The 17,690-nt window shown below is 39.5% G+C and overlaps 2 protein-coding genes and 1 long non-coding RNA gene across 9 annotated transcripts; 1 reads left to right on the top strand and 2 right to left on the bottom strand.

Moving 5' to 3' along the window:
• Positions 1–203: 203 nt before the first annotated feature.
• Positions 204–9,807, bottom strand: Pu (GTP cyclohydrolase punch). 6 transcript variants are annotated; one of them, XM_086993301.1, is made up of 10 exons: positions 9,527–9,807; positions 9,267–9,384; positions 8,770–8,925; positions 7,114–7,320; positions 4,524–4,633; positions 4,112–4,167; positions 3,723–3,788; positions 2,884–2,915; positions 2,376–2,460; positions 204–1,932 (listed from the first exon to the last, which is right to left on the bottom strand). In XM_086993301.1, exons 3-10 carry the CDS (start codon positions 8,819–8,821, stop codon positions 1,788–1,790), a joined length of 753 nt encoding a protein of 250 aa, XP_086849427.1. In that variant the 5' UTR covers positions 8,822–8,925; positions 9,267–9,384; positions 9,527–9,807; the 3' UTR covers positions 204–1,787. The 6 variants fall into 6 exon arrangements, with proteins under 6 accessions (XP_086849427.1, XP_086849426.1, XP_086849425.1 ...); XM_086993300.1 differs by having other exon boundaries at positions 8,770–8,941; positions 9,527–9,806; XM_086993299.1 differs by having other exon boundaries at positions 9,267–9,807.
• LOC147754977 (uncharacterized) lies at positions 9,775–12,708 on the top strand. Its single transcript, XR_015330486.1, has 2 exons — positions 9,775–10,022; positions 11,684–12,708. It is a non-coding gene; the product is annotated as an uncharacterized LOC147754977 (long non-coding RNA).
• On the bottom strand, positions 12,498–16,229 carry LOC111253420 (uncharacterized). Of its 2 annotated transcripts, XR_015330475.1 has the most exons (5): positions 16,057–16,229; positions 15,109–15,265; positions 14,408–14,593; positions 14,187–14,306; positions 13,587–13,727 (listed from the first exon to the last, which is right to left on the bottom strand). XR_015330475.1 is itself a non-coding variant. In XM_022812757.2 (4 exons), exons 1-4 carry the CDS (start codon positions 16,070–16,072, stop codon positions 13,391–13,393), a joined length of 696 nt encoding a protein of 231 aa, XP_022668492.1. In that variant the 5' UTR covers positions 16,073–16,217; the 3' UTR covers positions 12,498–13,390. The 2 variants fall into 2 exon arrangements, 1 of the variants encoding a protein (XP_022668492.1); XM_022812757.2 differs by lacking the exon at positions 14,187–14,306 and having other exon boundaries at positions 12,498–13,727; positions 16,057–16,217.
• Between the last annotated feature and the right edge of the window lie 1,461 nt (positions 16,230–17,690).

Genomic DNA, 17,690 nt, shown 5'->3' with positions numbered 1-17,690 from the left:
TAATTTATTTAGCCTGAAGGTGCTGGAGAAGCAAACTTCGGACGCGTCATTATAAAAGGAAGGTAAAGATCAGAGCGGTCTAGGGCTCATAATTGAGTCGCATTCGCAGAGCTGTTAATATAAGAATAATTTATTTAAGAAATGGCTATATTAACGTTTTGTACTTAAAACTCTCAGATGCGATGTGCTAAAGAACAACGCAGTTTTTTTGCTAACATGCTCTTTTATTGAGATATTGAATGTTTGTTTTTCTTCAACATCATAGCTATTCATTAAGGAGTAAATAATACTGACTTACACTTATAGTAGTATGCTCATACTTTCACACAAAGTTAGAAGAACTGAATTCTCGTAGGTCTTTCGCCGTGACTATATATACTGTTTACTATGTAGTTTGAGAGCACGTTCAACTTTTCATATGTTTCAGGACCCGAGCAAGCTTGCGCATGGTCCTAATCTTTGCTGCGAATTTCCGATTAACAAGGGAAAATCGTTATAGTATTAAGTGGGAAACCTTGCATTTATGACGAATTGCAACGGTATTTACGGCCACCATGGCAATTTACCAAAAACTGAACGGCTGTATTACGTTTATCAATAACAAATATAACATGGGAAACATTGTATAGGGTTTCCGACACCTATCTATGCGCTGTTCGTGGTTTGCAACGGAAAATGAGATCGACGTGTTCGAAGTTCAGATCCAAGTACTGTTAGATTCGATTGAGTTTTTGTGAAATGGTGAGGGCCGAGGTAGTGTTTCCGAAAATCGAACAGCAATCAATTGCTTACATGCTGCCAATAGCCTGTTTTCCGCCCAGTACAGCCTCTTCCTTAAAGAGGGCTTCCAGTACACACTGAGCACGCGTGCCTAATTTTATTTTCTCGTTTTATCTTATATAAAAAAAAACAAAGTCTTCTTAAAACAAAAAAGTTCCCAAATTCAATTCGGGCTTATAGCAACAATAGCGACTCAGTCGTACTTCAAGGAACTCTACAATTTGAACGTAATCGGAATAATGAAAGAAAGCGCATCACAAGATTTTATTACTGTTCGCGAACAGCCTGTCTGTTTGACGCATGTGTAAGCGCTAGCACATTCTATTTTGGTACCATAAGCAGTTCGTCCATATTTTCATTTTTTAGGGAAGTGTCTGTAAAACGCCTCACGTACGAATTCCAGCCTCGACCAATATAACATACGACTGGTACTCACTAAATATTAGATGTCTACGTCTTTTCATTATCTCCACTAATATTTAGGGTATGTGCTTAGTAGAGAATATTCAGTGAAAGGCTATCGCGCAGCAAAGCGTCAATACCCTACTAACTAAAACAATATCGTATTCCCTCTATCTTCGTTTCCGTTCAACGGCAACTCGTTGAGAGACTCACTTTAGCTTTGACTTATGTTGCGGGATGGCTCTACTTTGGATCAGTTTGAGCTAACCCCTCTCTGCCATGAGCACAAATGGGCAGATCGGCCATTCCTCCTATCATTGGTATATGCAATAATATTACTGAGCGCACAGCATCGCAGCACCTTAATCATATAAAATGCATAATGAAATGGGAAAAATATTACGTTGTACAATTTTGCCATTATCATTATCTTACACTTTTATAATCTATATAAGAATTCCCAGCAGTGCTTTCTGTCATTACTCTAGCAGCCCTTTCCAATCGTCCCAGCTTACTGCGTCTCCAAATCCGGCTGTTTTATTTGCACATATCCTTTCCTTTCGTTATTTTCTATATTGTAATATTCAGTGACCAACATCCAGCTTTTAGCGAAGTCGCTCACGACTATGTCCCGTAAGAGCTAAAAACTCTTCGCGCGTTTTAGGATCCTCGCGGAAATAGCCGAGCATTGTCGACGTAATTGTGCGTGAATTGATCTTCTGCACACCTCTCATCACCATGCACATGTGGCTAGAAGCAAGGACACAGAATGATTATTATATAACATATAATAAAGGAGTTATTATAAATTTCTGTAGGGTTCTTCACAAGATGTGCGTAGTCGCTAATTCTCCTTAGAAAAATCACAGTTGAATTAAAAAATGGAAAGGTTCCTAAAAAATCTTTGGTAGGGACATCAGAGAGCCAAAGTAGAGAAAACTAATGTATTTGTCACGTTATAATATGTTTTTAATACTTTTTGCGTGTGTTTTTAACTCTCCGTGCATTTTTTTCAATAGATTTTTCCCAATATTTGGAGTTTCACTTTGCGAGCTTGTCGATAGCTAGAAGCCCTAGTACAATAAATGGTAAAGATATCGATAAGAGTAAAAAAAAATCATCTACTCAGTCTGGTCATTTGGAAACGATAAATGAGTGAGCGAAAATGAATAAATGTGAGAGATCTAACTTACGTGCATTCAACGACTACTCCTACACCAGTAGGGGCAATCGCCTCCTCAATAGCCACTGCGATCTGCTTCGTTAACCGTTCTTGTACTGCAATGAATTGTCGGAATTATAATATGTGGGTACCTCTTCTACAAACATGTTCGATGGAAAAGGCTATACCGAAGACTGAGCTTTTTATTATGTTCCCGAGTGATAAGTGATAACGATATTTCGCACCGTCTTTACCTAGATGAAGAAATTCTTAGATAATTAGCTGCGTACGAGTGCGGCACTTCATTATAAACAGAATGTGCTTAGGGATGGGAGAAGGTTGTACCTGTCAAAAGGAATTCGCTAAACTTCAGTCCATTGATTTCTCCTAAACAATAAAAGGTTGTTCTGGTGCACCCTGATCTATATAGCTACTAATAAACAAACAAAAAGGAAAAAAGGTTAAACAATCTTTTTTCTAGAATCTTCTTTTTTGACTTGAAGTTGAATGAAATGAAACATGTCTGAATGCGTACATACGTTGTAATCGTCGCGCGTATATTTCACAAATCCTGTAAAACGGAAGTGAACAAGTGGAAGTTATTTTTAATAGTTTGTCGCTCGGTTTAGTTGCAAAGGCAGGTGTCAGGCAGAACAGAAGTTTTGCTTATACAGTTAAATATCGGTTACGTTCTGATCGCTATTCAAATGAGAAATTCATATTATACGATGACAACTTTAGATTGAGGCATATTTTCGCTCAAAGCCTCTAGTAGTCGCGCGTACTGACGGTTCAATCTACTTACCCACCTCGTCCAAATGGAAAGGGTTTCAACTGTCCCGTTGTTGCCCCTTCCATTTCCTTCGTTAGAGGATGTAGTCGTTCATATATTCATGCAAAGAATTAATTCGTAATATTTTTTAAGAGGTGGGTGTGATGGGATAATGATGAAGAGACAAAGCAGCAAAAACATGAAAACCAGTTTCCATAAATACATGCTACTTTATTGAGTAAATTTGTCTTTGTCACTCGTAAAGTGCAAAGGAAGACACCCTCTACTTATTAGTACTACGAGATATCAGGCAAACAGCACATCTCACAACTCCGATAAAGATGCTCATTGAATTTGATAGAGGCCTTGAGTAAGTTGAAATGCACCATTGAGCCTAATTTTTTATATAGATAAAGTATTATCTGTTTACCTAAATTTCAAAAGTAAACAGAGGTCGCGCAAAATTTGCCTATTAGGTCAGGGGGAGAGGGGGTGGGGGATAACTTGAATCTGTTAGACGGTAGTTAAACTGGCGCCAATCGACCCATTTTACCTAATCTAGATGAAATTTAATAAATAAAAGGTTATTATTTGGAATATACTTATTTGTTTCTGAATCGGTCTGGATCGTAGTTTTTCACAGGATAATTTTGTGTGACGTTCATTGCTGGACTATTCTTTCGGAGTTCCATCAACGGGGTTACAAAAATATAGAAAACATAAACATAATATAGGTGACTCGGATTCACAGCTGTGTCATATTAACATAAGATCAGTAAAATAAGAGAATGTCTGAAAAACTTATCGACGAAACACAGGGACGAACATCGTATTATCAACAGAAGATAAAAGTTTGGCACTTGCGAGAAGTAAACCTAGATAAATTAATTGATCTTATTTATCATTTTCAGATAATCATGTCAAGCATGCCGACCGAATTACAATAATAAATAGAAGAAAATGCTACTAAATAATAATAAAAATAATGTACCGACCTAGCAATTTTGCTGAGTCCGAGCACCCGTTTGTTAGGAAGATATCCAATGGAAACCTGTAATTACAGTTAAAGCACCTTTTGCAGGTAAAACAAAGTCTAGTGCAATTCCTAAGCAGCGATAAGTACCCTATCGCAAATACTAATTGAATTTATGCATTGGCTACCGTTCGTACGTGTTCCACCTTAGATAATCGATCGGAATATATACTGTATTCAATTGTAAATATTTATTTTGAGAAAAAACCTCGATATGACCGTGTAAATTGCAAGTGGTATTAAATTATCTTGAGTTATAAATTACGTTGAATAAAAAAAATTTCCAAATATCTTCGAAATAAAGCTCTTATCACTGGTGGTACCATTATCAGTGTTAGTATTACTGTAAAGATAGAGTTTTATTAGTCTCTCACTTTGCCAAAAAAAGGGACGAGGTGATGTTCACAAAGTGAAAATATTTCGATATCCTTGACTATCACCATTTCATCCGTGTCTTCTAAGAAGACCCCCCCGCCAACAACCTCTGAAATAGATTGCAACGAGAGATAAACAAAGATATTTAATTCAGATATACATAGATAACAGAGTTTGCTTTCATTCACCTAAAAAAATTTAAAATTGATATTTTGATTTATCAACAGCGTCAGCTATTGCATAATGGAGGGGCGTAACTTAAGCACCACAAAGAGAAAACACTAAATTTACATAATAATATATTAACACATCATTCACATAGCTTTATATATATATATGTCATAGAACCAACACTCAATTATTCAGGCTCTTTTTTAATACATGTCTAACTTTATCAGCACAAGATAGCCGGATTTTACGAAATTAGACTGGCTATGCAACTGCTCGCCTGCTGTGCATTCCCGAGGCACACTCTCTTAGTGTCGATTTCTGTCCTTTTGTTGGGATCCTGCACTTTGTGGCACCCGAAGGATCAGGACCTTGGGACACTTCCCAAAAGCCGGACTGGGTAATGGTCCAGGAAGCTCTCGGAGGTATGGGGAAACGGGATGAAGTCGAGAGAGTAGGCGTTGCCATGGTGATGAAGTTGTCCGGCCGAAGTTGCGAAGAGCTGCGAATCTGGCTTTCCCGTTAGGCGCAGCTCCGTCAGGTTCTACGTAGGCAACGTTTGCTCCCACTCTCCAGCCAAACGGCGGTGTCCTAACCTAGACTGGGCGTATGCAACACTTGCGAATACTTCTGAACCAGTGGAACTAGGCGGGACAGAGAATGTGGCTATGAGCACAACAGGAGGCTGTTAACCTCAACTCAGAGGATCTGTCCTTTTTTCCTTTATGCCGTAAGCTTACCCAAGCAGCCTTATGTATGATTTAGAGACCCGGCCGAAATAGAGATTAGCTGACGGCGAAGGATTATATTCCCAGATAGATGACCAAAAATAGACTAAGGTACCGGATTTAAAGGTTCAAATACCGAGAAGATCTTCCTAACCGCTCTTGTCATTTTGAGACTACGTTCAATAGAGTGAAAGACAAGAAACGGTGAAAAGTCAGAGAGAAAAAAGAAAAATTCAACAGAATCAAATTTAACCGCCTTATTGTGAAAAAGTTTATTAATAAAATAGAAAAATACGTAAGCAAAGAGCCACACTGTACGCGGATCGTGAGTAGAACGAGAAAAAGGATTTGTCTAAATTGTATCATTGAGGTTGACTTCTCTATTATTATAGCGATATTTGTATCTGACTTTTAGCCTTGTTACAAAGTTTTTAAGAAATTATCACCGAACTCAAACATTTGGGCCTGCAATAAAACCTATTAGTGACAATAAAGTAGCATAATACTCAAACAGTCAGAGCCGCTTAATGGCTGTTCCTTTGTCGCTAGATTTGCGTCAAAGTCGAAGTCTGACTATGGTTAGAGGGTTGACTCAATGGGCCCGGCCCTAGCAGGGTCAGTGCTTCCCATATGCAAATACGACCCAGTATAAATGTCACGCAGACACACACACCTCGCTTTGGGACAGTCTACGCTAAGACGGTACGGGGCGTTTGTCGTCTCGTATTGCGTGTCGACAATTGATGGCGCATGAACAATACCGGTAAGTTTCCGTTTCAGACGACTGTTCGTCCCAAAGAAGATTCGTTAATCAGTATTTTAATCAAGTGGATGTAGCGATGTATGTTCATTTATTTATTCCACCTTCTTATATATTCCTGGCTCTTCTCTGCAGGTCTTTTGGGCTCCAAACAGTGCTGCACAGTAGCCGCCAACTGCGTTCACTCCATATACGCCCAAATGATTTTTGTTTTTAGCGATTTTCGCTTTTTTGGCGTATAGCAAATAGATTTAACACAATGTATCATGATTCTCAATTTGGAAAATTTCAGAAGCCAATTAAACAGGCGTTACCTAGCTATACACTTGAAGTGAGTAAATAGTTTTTATAAATGGCTAGTTTCTTAACGGCATAAAGGAAAGAGGACAGATTACACTTGTCGTTACTCAGATTTTGCCAAGCAAGGGCTTCTTCGCCTTGTGCACCCTCATAGGTGCACAACGTTTGTGCACCAAGCGGGCCAGGGATATCAGCTGCGTCTTTAATAGATCGATTGTTGATTTCCGATTACCTGGATCACTTTGAGCTGTTACATAATGCACCTCGTGCTGAATGGGAGCCGTTACAAGTTGTCCACCCAGAAGTGCTTAATATCCTACTGTTTACCAGATCCCACATGTCAGTTGAACTTATTTCGTTTGCTGAATATACATTTTGATTGCGAACGTTAGCTATCTGTATTAGAGATACTCTCTGACATTTTAAATCGGTCATGTTGAACTAATGTCGTGCTAAAAGCTTCGCGACCCACATATGGTGCTAGTTCGAAATCGTTCACAGCTGTATCGTCTTGAATCTATGTATTATTACAGACAATAGTAACTATAAATCGACATAAACATTCTATCTGGACTATACACCACCAAATAACAGATGCAAAATAAAATCACTAATTGATCTACGTATGGGTACCTGTCACCGTCTCATTGTAGCCTTTGGTGAAATGCATCATGGCTCTAGCAGCTCTGAGGGGTGTCTTGATCAGACCTGCGCGCGTAGGGTCCTCCCCAAGATCTCGCAGAATACGTTCGAAATGAATACTAAGCTTCATTACGATGTCTTCTTCTTCCTCGACAGACCGCCGTGGCACGGGAGAGGTCAGCTGTCTTTGATGACCACCTGAGTCAGAAAAAAACCAGCGTTACCCTAATTATTGAGTTTCAAACTCTATTTTATTGCTTTGCTAGATTTTCAGAATATTGTCCTCTGTGGTGGCGAATTTTAGCTAATGGCAGGATTGCATTGCAGGCTATAAAAATATACAAATAACATTTTATGATTGGGTACTCATCTTTGCATGCCATAAACGGCGTAAGACGAGTCAATTACGCTACAACTCGCTGCCTGTTGTAATTCAATGTATGATATAAGTTGAGACGAATCATGCTTCTCCTGTACAAGGGCTGTGGGTATACGTTCAGTGATCTATGTTGGTCATAATTATTTATTGTCGTTGCTACAACAATCTTTTAATGAGCGAAACTATATGCAATCAGCCCTCATGCGGGTGCCAATGGTTTCTCTTGTTTTGCATACAAAAGAGATCAACTTTGCGAGAGATTTACCCATGGAGGCAAACGCTGTATTAAGCAAGCATGTCGCACACACAATTCAATCAACTGCAGTAATTTATTTTTAAGTTCTATCTCTCACTATAACGACGCGACAAAAGGTTCGTTGAAGAACTGCGTTCAAAAGGGTCTCAAGGGTTCAGACGGCTCACCCTAATAGGCTGATCATTGGATTCGCACTACAAATCCGTACTGTGACATAATTGAGTGCTTCTTATTGTTATATACGTATTACATCTTGCTAAAAGGATCACAGCCAATTCGAAAGCAAGTTTCTATACGACAGCGTTTCGACTGAATGTGCCTCAAGCGTTGGCTTTAGTCTGATCGTTTTTTGACGTCCTGATGTCTAATAGATGGCTTAGGATGAACAGTTTGACGATGGACACAATTGATGCATTATTAAGAATTATTAAGATTCGTATATTTCTTGTCTTAATAACCGAAATACTAAATCTGCAACGTTCATTCAATTTCTTTGTAGAAACGAGCCGAATGCGCCATTCCTCTACACCTGGATAATGGTGCTTCATTGAGTATTTGATCTCGCGACTGATTATTATGGTTTTCAGTACGCAAGCGTATTTAGTTTCTTCAAATATTTTCCCTCATATGCAAATTGCCTCTGATTGGAACCAGTTTTTATAATGGCTGACGTTGAAACTAAAGTATGACTTTAAGATCGCAGTTTTTCTGGCTGAACAAAGCATTACTTCTCATAGTGTCACTACCCGGACCTTCACGTCGGGATTCTTTGGAACTTCAGTATTACAACATCCAGCGTGATGCACATTCGTAGCTCCATTCCAATGGTAAAGCAATATTACTACATGTTAGCTAGATAACGTGTAATGAGTGTTGTTGCGTTGCTGAATTGAACGTTGAACGAATACGATGATCTGGATAAGTTGAATCCCCAAAGTGTGCTTGTTACATCCGTCACACGATAGTTCGTTAAAGCTCTACCTGTTACCCCATTGCTGAACATCATACTTACCAGAAATCGGGGCATTGTTGAGCAACGTTTGACTAACAAGGGGCATCGTCATACTCCTTATTCGACGTTGCGTACACTCTTAGATGATGACACGGCTGGTAGGACTTCTACTTGGTCTCGAATCTTCTTCGTATATCTTCTTTGGCTACAATTTACCTACAATTTATCTCAACTAGACGTCCGTAAGTTTCCACAAATTCAAGTTGCTGACATGAGCATTGACTACCCTACAAAAGTCGATCTTATCCTGATCCGCCTAAAGATCAGGTATGAACTTAATGAGGTCACGAATGAGAACAGAAGCTAATTGCGACAGTATTGGTAATGGGGACTTGATTGCCTGCTGGTTGAGATAACAGTGATTGGTATGATACTCATTAATTCCAGCTTAGCTCGGGAGCCACTTGTTGAGCACTGCATACATTAACACTCGACCGTCCTGCCACTACGAAGGACGAGGGAACTACACGGAGGCAGGTAAAGCAAATAAAGCGTACCAAAGAACGAAAAAACTGACAGCGAAACGTCGGTGGAGGCGGTCGAGCGTTTGTGCGACGTTCTCTCGTTTCCTTGACCTTGTTCTTTGTGTCTCGCGATCTCGACAAACGTGAGCTCCTATTCGGTCAAAAATTTTTGTCACTTTTCTGCGCTCATTTCCATCGCTGGCCGCAAGAAAAAGCATATATTTTACGCGCACGAAGTACCAAAGCAGTTATTACAGTAAATAGATGAAGTTTGTCGTCAACTGTAGATTAACCTGTAACTGGTGTTGCGGCAGTTTCAGCAATAGCTACGCAGCTGCCAGGGAACCAACCAAGCGACGAGATCAGCAGCCAGCCCGCCTCAACGCGTCTGCCTTAAGCGCCGTTTGGCCAAGTGGCGCTACTATCGCGCTGGCCATCGGCGAGCTCTTTCTTTGGCTGTGTCGAGTGAGTCTCTCCTTTCTCTTCCCGGCCTATCCACTGCGCCTCGCGTACCTCTCCTGACTGGCTGGCTGATAGGGTGGCCTCAGTGGCGTTTACCTTGACTTGCTTGCCTTCTTAGTTGCCCCTTCAGTGCTTCCTGCGTGGCCGGTGGCAGACAGACGCCCCGTTTCTGGTTGCCGTTCCGGGCAACAGCAGACGGTGGCAGTCGGGGCAGTTGCAGGATACCCTCGCTTTGAAGGGCTCGCCGGTGACTTAGACACAGTGAGTTGCTCTTTCAGCTCGTCGGGCCGGCTGCTTGCTACCTTACCCCAGACGTGTTCCCGAGCGGTAGGTACCTCCCTCCGATCACTGGCGTCGAGATTCTTTGGAGGGAGTGGCTCGATTTCAGAAAGAGACAAAACCGTCGAAAAAATTTGTTGGATTTTATTGACAAAAGAGAACAATGGCACATATAGGTTACTGGGAGCATTTGGCTGAAATTTTACGATACAATAGAACGAATGCGATGATTCCTTTCTGGAATTGCTTGCTAGATAGTATCTAGTAATCAGCTGTGATTTAGAGTTAAAGTTTTATCCTCAATGAGTTTCGTTTAATAACCGAACTTGACACCTTATTTATTATTGCTAGGCTATTGCAGCTAATAACTTGTTTACACCGTGTTTATTACTTGAGACGAACGAAACAATGTGTGTTGTATTGAGTTACACAATATTGAAATTTGATGGGACCAATTTCAAAAAACGCATGTCAGATGGAAGCGTTTATATATTAAAGTATATGTATAGGGTGTTCGTTGCAGAAGATTCTAAGCCCAATGTTGGTCTAGCTGGCTTTGGTCATTTTGTACGAGAGCAGCAGCAGTCACTGCTGTGTAATAAACAAGCACGGCTAAGGGAATCGTTATTTTTTTTTTTGTTTCATATGGCAAAGTCCTCATGATGGTGTAGCAGTAACGTATCGTATGGAAACACCGCCTATTACATGTCCATCATTTTACACTGCTAAAGTCCTCCGGTGCCGTTAATGTATACGATATTCGATTAAAGCTATTTAATTTTTGATTTCAATATATACTATGAATCAATATCGGTCCGATGAAACTCGGTCAATCAGATACGCGTATGATCTTAATTACTACGGAATGTGTCCTGACAAACTATGTCCTGGCTTGTGAGATATTATGCTTAAATGAGCATCTATGTTCCAGCAATACCACTTCGATAGGGATAGACTAGGCCACTTTGTTTTGGTACATCAACTACATCGTCTTGTTCGGATTTGAATCGGCGGCTTAACAATATTTTTCCAAGCTGCCTAATCGTCAGGGCTCATTAAGCCCACCGCCTCATAATAAAGGTATACTAGTATTTTCCTTAGTTCATCAAGATTACGGAAGGCAAGAAATATACAACGATAAGAGCCCTTTTCTAAAGCCGAGTTGAGCAAGATGGTTCGATCAGGGTCGAACGAATTATTTTAGGATTGGCCAGTTGAGTAAACTCAAATTGCTCCTCGAATAGTCATCGGTTCGAAATTTTCGAAAAAAAAACTTAATATAGTTACCATTAAGGTAATCGCTAATTTATGCCCCTCGGTATCGGCTTTGCGGTATCGGTTTTGAGCGCGACTCTCAGAACAATCTTAAATTACCAAAAACAAGGCCAGCGTTTAAGTTCGTAGACATTTCTGTTTATTTCGGTAAGACGATGCCAACTTTGATGTTTAACTTCTATTCTAATATGAGGATATCAGGAATGCGAAGTGTGAGAAATGATAATTAAATTCTATTGGTTAGCAAAAAGTGTTTAATACTCGTTTTTTTTTTCTTTAGGTGAAAAGTGAGCAAAAGTTACTATCTTCTTAGCTATTCACTATTTTTTTTTAAGTTACAATTGCAACGACACTGCTTTATAAAGCGACCTGCCGTCTTCCTGCGTATCATGTAATAATCTATGTGATTTGTAATCTTCTTAATTTACACGAAGTCTCAGATTTCGGCTGGAACGTCTTGCCGCGAAGGAAGCTGATTCCAGGGACTTTCGCTGCCATCGCGCATCTACCACCACACGACTACAGAGATATATTTTGAGTATCAAGCGGCGAACGATATCTGATTTACTGCGCTGTCGCGTATCGAGTTTAATTTGGTCTGGAAAAATTTCATTTGGACTTTGAAAATCAGTTTGAGTGGCCATCCCCATAATAAATAGCCGATGACAACTGTGTCGTGTACATATATCATCTGATACTGATGACTGTGTTCGAAGACACGTGTCCTCACAGTACCTTACAAAACCCCTACTGAGTCATCGATTTTGATCGTTGCTCCATTATGAAATAATCGAAGACGATTTAAATCTTTGTTTTTCTCTAGAAATTGCAACTCACCCTAAAAGCGCTTAAAAAATAAGCAATTTAAATCACTACAACAACTTCATTGTTCAGTGTATTTATTTTTCTTTAATCATGAAACAAAGACTCGCCTTCGAACGGCCCCTATAATCTTCTGCGGCTGAAACGTTCTACCTCTGCAAAACGTATTTGGTTAACTAATGATTAGGGCAAAGTGAGAGCAATCGATGCGTCCATTGATACACAGTCGAAGCTTCTAAGATCATGCCAGCATGTTCATTGAACTTCTACGACCGGTGCGCCAGAATCGAAGAGATTCGTTTTTGCGTGTGCAGTATTTCCCATATATAAACTATGCACGATGAGCATGTACGCATCTAGACGTACAGACAACGTGAGACAGCTGAAATAGTAAAGCTAAGCTAGCTATAGACAGATAAGAATAAGTGAGTTTTTTTGTATTTATTTCTCCTTGTTTAGCTTCATAATGACAAATGATAAGGTTCAGCGTGTAGTGTACAAAAAACCGTTTTTACCCATTATTATTATTTTATCAACACAGATAAGGCAATCCGTCGGATGAGTTAGGCCTCATGACAAATTAACTATACAAGTTGGGCGGCACTCAGTTTCTAAAGGAAAAAAACAACAAACGGATTATAGATCATAACAAAAATAATAATAATTATATCGACCACAAGTCAAAAATATATTTCCATCAATAAACGTATTACCATTCCATCATTGGAGCAAGTGATCGGCTCTTTTAGCTGCTGTCGTATGAAATGAATGCGGTCAATTCGGTATAGCGTTGTTTTATTATGACTTGCTTTTATTTAATGTCTATTATATAAGATGACTAGGCAGATTGTTAGTTATCGTTCCATAAAAAAAAAAAAGTATGTAAAAATCATTTAAAATAACAATGAGCTCTACCATAGGACAACAAGCTTCGTAAACTGAGAGAATAGTTTCCTCTGCAGAATCGCGTGCATCGTGACGCGTCGATAATACAGCAACTGGTCATAATCCGTTTAAACCAATGGACGACGCTTATATGAGACTACTGTAGCGTCTTTACCATTTCTACCTTATACACATTGAAAAAAAAAAGCTGTCTGGGTTTTTGCGGAACAATTCTTGCTGGCAAATCAGGCGGCAGATGAATGAAGGAAACCCTCACCGGAATATAAATCTATGTCTTTTGCTTTAAGTCATTCATCAAGGATCACTGCCTTACAAAGCCCTGCATTGAAACCACTTTTAAAAAAGGACCTGTAGAGGAAAACGTATCTTCTTCTGTAGTGTTCCGAGATCAAGGTAGACAATGCGGGGCTTTATCAAGGATATCCCGCACCGAGTTCAATACGAGGCACTCGTTTCATTACAGAAGCTTGAAGAAGGTACATCCTATAGGATACCTGACGAGCACTGCGTAATGCCTGCTGTTCTTGACACTCCGTGTAACGCATTTCGAATGCTCGGTTTACGCGAACATTGAGAATTTGAGGTGGGAGGCTTGCGGCAAAATTTGCATCGCTACTTTTTCCTGATGGGGCAACTTGGCGAGGCCGTAAGGGGGTAGATGCTGCGTCTAGTAAACGTGTATGGTATGATGATTTTGTGCTCCGGGAGTTTTCAGAGGTCTTGATGCCGGTTTGTCGTGTGACGCGCAAACTGTCGAGAGAATGGTGTATTTTGTTTTAGGAAATCGCTCGATGATGTAAATACAATGAGCAGCTTATCAGGATATTTAAAAATCATATATTCGAAATTAGATTTGCGTCTTGAAACATGCCATACAAAAAAAAATGGAGCCAATATTAAAGCAGGGTAAATCAGTATTGAGCATGTCGAGATTATGACAGGATAAAGTGATTCACAACTATATATTCTCAAGGTTACACTGGCCAACACTGTAATTGCTAACGATTACTACGTTTTAAGAGAGGCAATTAAAAATACAGCTCATGCAGGTGCAAAGCTCGTACTAAGGTTTCAGCGATTTCCCAGTGCCCAAGTTGGACAACTACAGTCAACTGGGGGTCTATCTTAAACGCCTCATTCAAATGTCATCTTCTACAATAATTTATTTTTTTTTTTTAATTATCAGCCATTTCATGGTAGTCTCCCTACCTTTTGGAAGGCACTGCAGGGCTATTCGAAGGCAACTTGATTACCGTCTGCCTCACATAATGATATAGTTCCAGCAATTTTATTGATTATTCGCGCGCTATTGGTTATTCATTTCAGTTCCTGTTAACGGTAAGTGCATCTTGTTTATTAAATGTATCTATTAGACTACTACAATATTGAGTGAAACATTCCGGACTGGAATCACGTTGAGCATCGCTTACGGTTTTTTGAGGACGCCTTTCGTTAGCTTGGGGATAGGTGGCGACGTTGAGCCAGTAGACTCGCCCTGGCTGTCGTACAGGGAGACTGCCCCGAGCTCTGCTTTTGGATCCATCTTGTCAGCTTCATTGTCAAGCCTGTCAAGTTCGTTTGAGCTTTCGGTATTGGACTCTGTGTTTAAAAAAGGACTATAAGAAAAATAACAATATTAGAAACAGGACTACACAATGCACAGCAAAGGTGTTCTTTTGCTTACCTAGAACTGTAAAGACGATGATTGATAATATCGCTTTGATTTTCTTTTCAGGCCCATTGGTTTGCTAATTTTTCGGTGGCTTTTGGTTAGTAAAGTTCAAGTTTTCCACAGTTAGTAACATCTTGATCTAGCTTCGATGAAGGGGACATTTCCCTTCCTACCAATCCCTTACACTGACTTTTGACGCTACGGAGCCACTAGAGATGCTGCGAATTATCATCACCTAGGAGACCCGCCATAATTTGCTCAGTACATACTCCATGCTTTTGTTATCCATTCTTACAGACTCTCCTCTGGCAGCTTGCTACGAGATACTCACCCAAAAAATATCTAGAAAATATACTTATCATATTAGTTATCGTCAACTTAACTACGTTTTTAGTTAAATGCGCTGTTCAGTATTATTACTTAAGATTAGTATTTGCATACATTCGTTTCTGTACATACTAGCTGCAGACGGCACTATCTTCCGCTGATCTCTGAATACTACTTATGTATGGTTGATCCGTGAAGAGTGACGATGTTGCATTGATCGGCGAGGACTGAATGAACTCCTTAGTCGGAATTCCGATATCTGTGACGTCTCCTGAAAGATCAGCGGTCACTAGAGCACAGAATTATCATTATTATTATTATTATAACTCGGCATTTCATAGCTGTTAAAACAACTAAGTGGGATTTCGATGCCAGTATTGAACAGTGATCACGATGAGACCTTAAACTACCAACAGAATTTCAAGTTTCACAAGAAAACAAGTATAAGCTCAAGTGTAAGCTTCATAGAGACTTATAAGATTTGTGTGCTAATAATATTAAAGATAATAAAAAAACAGTGCAGAAAAGCCTTATATACCACCATCAGCTTATTATCGGTAACTAAAAGTGAGCGATATTTAGCATACGATATTATTACGTAAAAAGAAAAGCTAGTTACACAGCTACCATTATTACGGTTACTAAGGTTGCAAGTTGAATTGGCTATCACGACAATATGCATGGTAGAAGATCTGGCTAACTTACAGAATGGCCTTTTTAACAGATACAATTTATGACTTATTTCTCATAAATAGTTCTAGATAATAATAATAATAATAATAATAATAATAATGGTAAATAGAAAGGGGGAAATATTGGTCTTAATAACTCAATATCATTAGCTAGTTTTACTGAATCCCCAGCATCCGCCATGTGGGCTCAGACGGGTGGGGTTTTTGCTGTGACGCCGAAGGTCCCTTGTTTAAGGCCAACTTCGATAGAACGAGTGCTTGCGGCAATCTTCAAGACTGCTACTTGATGGTAGTGAATGAGCACAATAAATTTTTCAAACAATCATCCCCACAAAGTAGTTCCCACTAATTTCACACTCATAGACACGTATATATACATAGTATTTACCTTTGACAAAAGTCATTGTCCCAATATTTCTCCAATGAAACACGCCGAGTCAGCCACTGCACAATGCCAAAAAAAGCCCACTTGCAAATGGAAATTCGATGTGAATGACGGATGCCGTCTGCTAGACGAGACCCGAAAGATGGAATACTTTGTAGATGGGCCTTTACGCAATAGAAGCGTAATGCCATGTTACAGACAGCGTGCGTATACGAGCGTGTGTGCTTCTGCAGACGCACGATTTCGGAGTGCTGCTAAGTAACAAGTATGGGATGATGCAGGTTTACTTAACATGATGCTTACACAAACCATATGCTTGCTCATTTTTGATTGTTTTTTCACACTCATAAATAGCTAAATATAAGAAAGATATCCATCTCTGTTAGTGGAACCTTGTTGTAGATTCCGTAAGATCTTCTCGCACTGTCATTTAAATAGGTACCTCTGCTCGATAATTAACTCAAACGGGGTATATTAAAAAATAAATATACGAATTAGACGTTCGTCAAGTGATCTACAATATCGCTAAAGCGGAATAATCCTCTAGATTCAACTAAATCTACTTTTTTTTTTTACCATATTATTAGGGGAAATCAGCGAAGTGATATATATTAGAGTACATATAAAATAATTAACCATATCTAAAGAATTTTACTGCATCTAGAATAATTTAATTCTTATTTCATAAACGAACGTACCCACAGGGCCTCTTCGAACAACTGTACTTTCGTTTTCGAAGCGATGGAACTCACTTTGATCACATTTATAACAACTCGTTGTAGCCAAAAGGATCAGAAAGCAATTCGGCCTGCAAGCACAGGACCAGAGGATTTCATCCTTTAGAGCCTTTGTTTGAAAGTCTCTCTCGTGCTGGTTAATTAATATTTCCAAATACTTTTCCATTTGCTTGTTGTGTCTAGCTAGCACGGTTAACTATACTACGATGAGGTACTTATCGATATTGGGACGTTCGTTTTTTAAACCAGAGGTTTGAATCATATCGAAATGTTTTCGTTGAGAGTGACTATTTCTTCTAGGTATTGCAATGAAGAGAACAAGCTGATTGATTATGCGTTGTAAATTATGAGCCGCTAGTGGTCGCTACATACTTTGCTGAAGTTTCAAATTCGTATCATTGTATGTATATTTCGACTGAGAAGTAGATCTTCGAAAACGTCACTACCAAGCTGAGGTGATCAATCGCAATTTTCGGATCAACTATACAAACGCAGAAAAACGCAGGTGAAAAGCATCATCAGGATATGTTGTTGTGATTACAAAAACCTTTAACAAACATATGTTCCGGTTTTCTCCTATCTGTACATCTCAAGAATGATATCGTTGTGTGGCATCCACTCGTCGAAGATACGTATCTGTCTTCATTTTCTGGTGGACAAATTCTATTATATATCGATATATAGATACCGAGTGGGCGTAGAGTTATAGGCCAGGAACTACCATTATACAGAAATAGGCAAATGGGTTGCAAGTCGACCTTGGGTCGACATTGCGAGAGTTCTTGCACAGTTTTCGAATTACACTCGATTTACGAAAAATAGCCGCAGTTCTTATCTATTAGAAGAATATCAAAGCCCCCTTGGAGATATTAACAAGGTCAGCTTCAGGACACGTGTAGG

Source organism: Varroa destructor, unplaced genomic scaffold (genome assembly GCF_002443255.2).
Source record: "Varroa destructor unplaced genomic scaffold, Vdes_3.0 BEIS01000006.1, whole genome shotgun sequence".
Taxonomy (NCBI): domain Eukaryota; kingdom Metazoa; phylum Arthropoda; class Arachnida; order Mesostigmata; family Varroidae; genus Varroa; species Varroa destructor.
Note: the sequence above shows the minus strand (reverse complement) of the source record. Positions and strands in the feature narration are given on the sequence as shown.

What these genes read in the sequence shown, in the direction of transcription:
- Pu (XM_086993299.1), bottom strand. Translation starts at nt 8,821, where the DNA reads ATGACGATGCCCCTTGTTAGTCAAACGTTGCTCAACAATGCCCCGATT. An exon ending in CAACAATGCCCCGATTTCTG is followed by an intron (nt 7,321 to 8,769) that starts GTAAGTATGATG and finishes TTTCTGACTCAG; the next exon opens with GTGGTCATCAAAGACAGCTG. An exon ending in ATACGCGCGACGATTACAAC is followed by an intron (nt 2,461 to 2,883) that starts GTATGTACGCAT and finishes AATTCATTGCAG; the next exon opens with TACAAGAACGGTTAACGAAG.
- LOC111253420 (XM_022812757.2), bottom strand. An exon ending in GATAGTGCCGTCTGCAGCTA is followed by an intron (nt 14,594 to 15,108) that starts GTATGTACAGAA and finishes TTTTTCTTATAG; the next exon opens with TCCTTTTTTAAACACAGAGT. An exon ending in AAAGGCGTCCTCAAAAAACC is followed by an intron (nt 13,728 to 14,407) that starts GTAAGCGATGCT and finishes TTCTCTCGACAG; the next exon opens with TTTGCGCGTCACACGACAAA.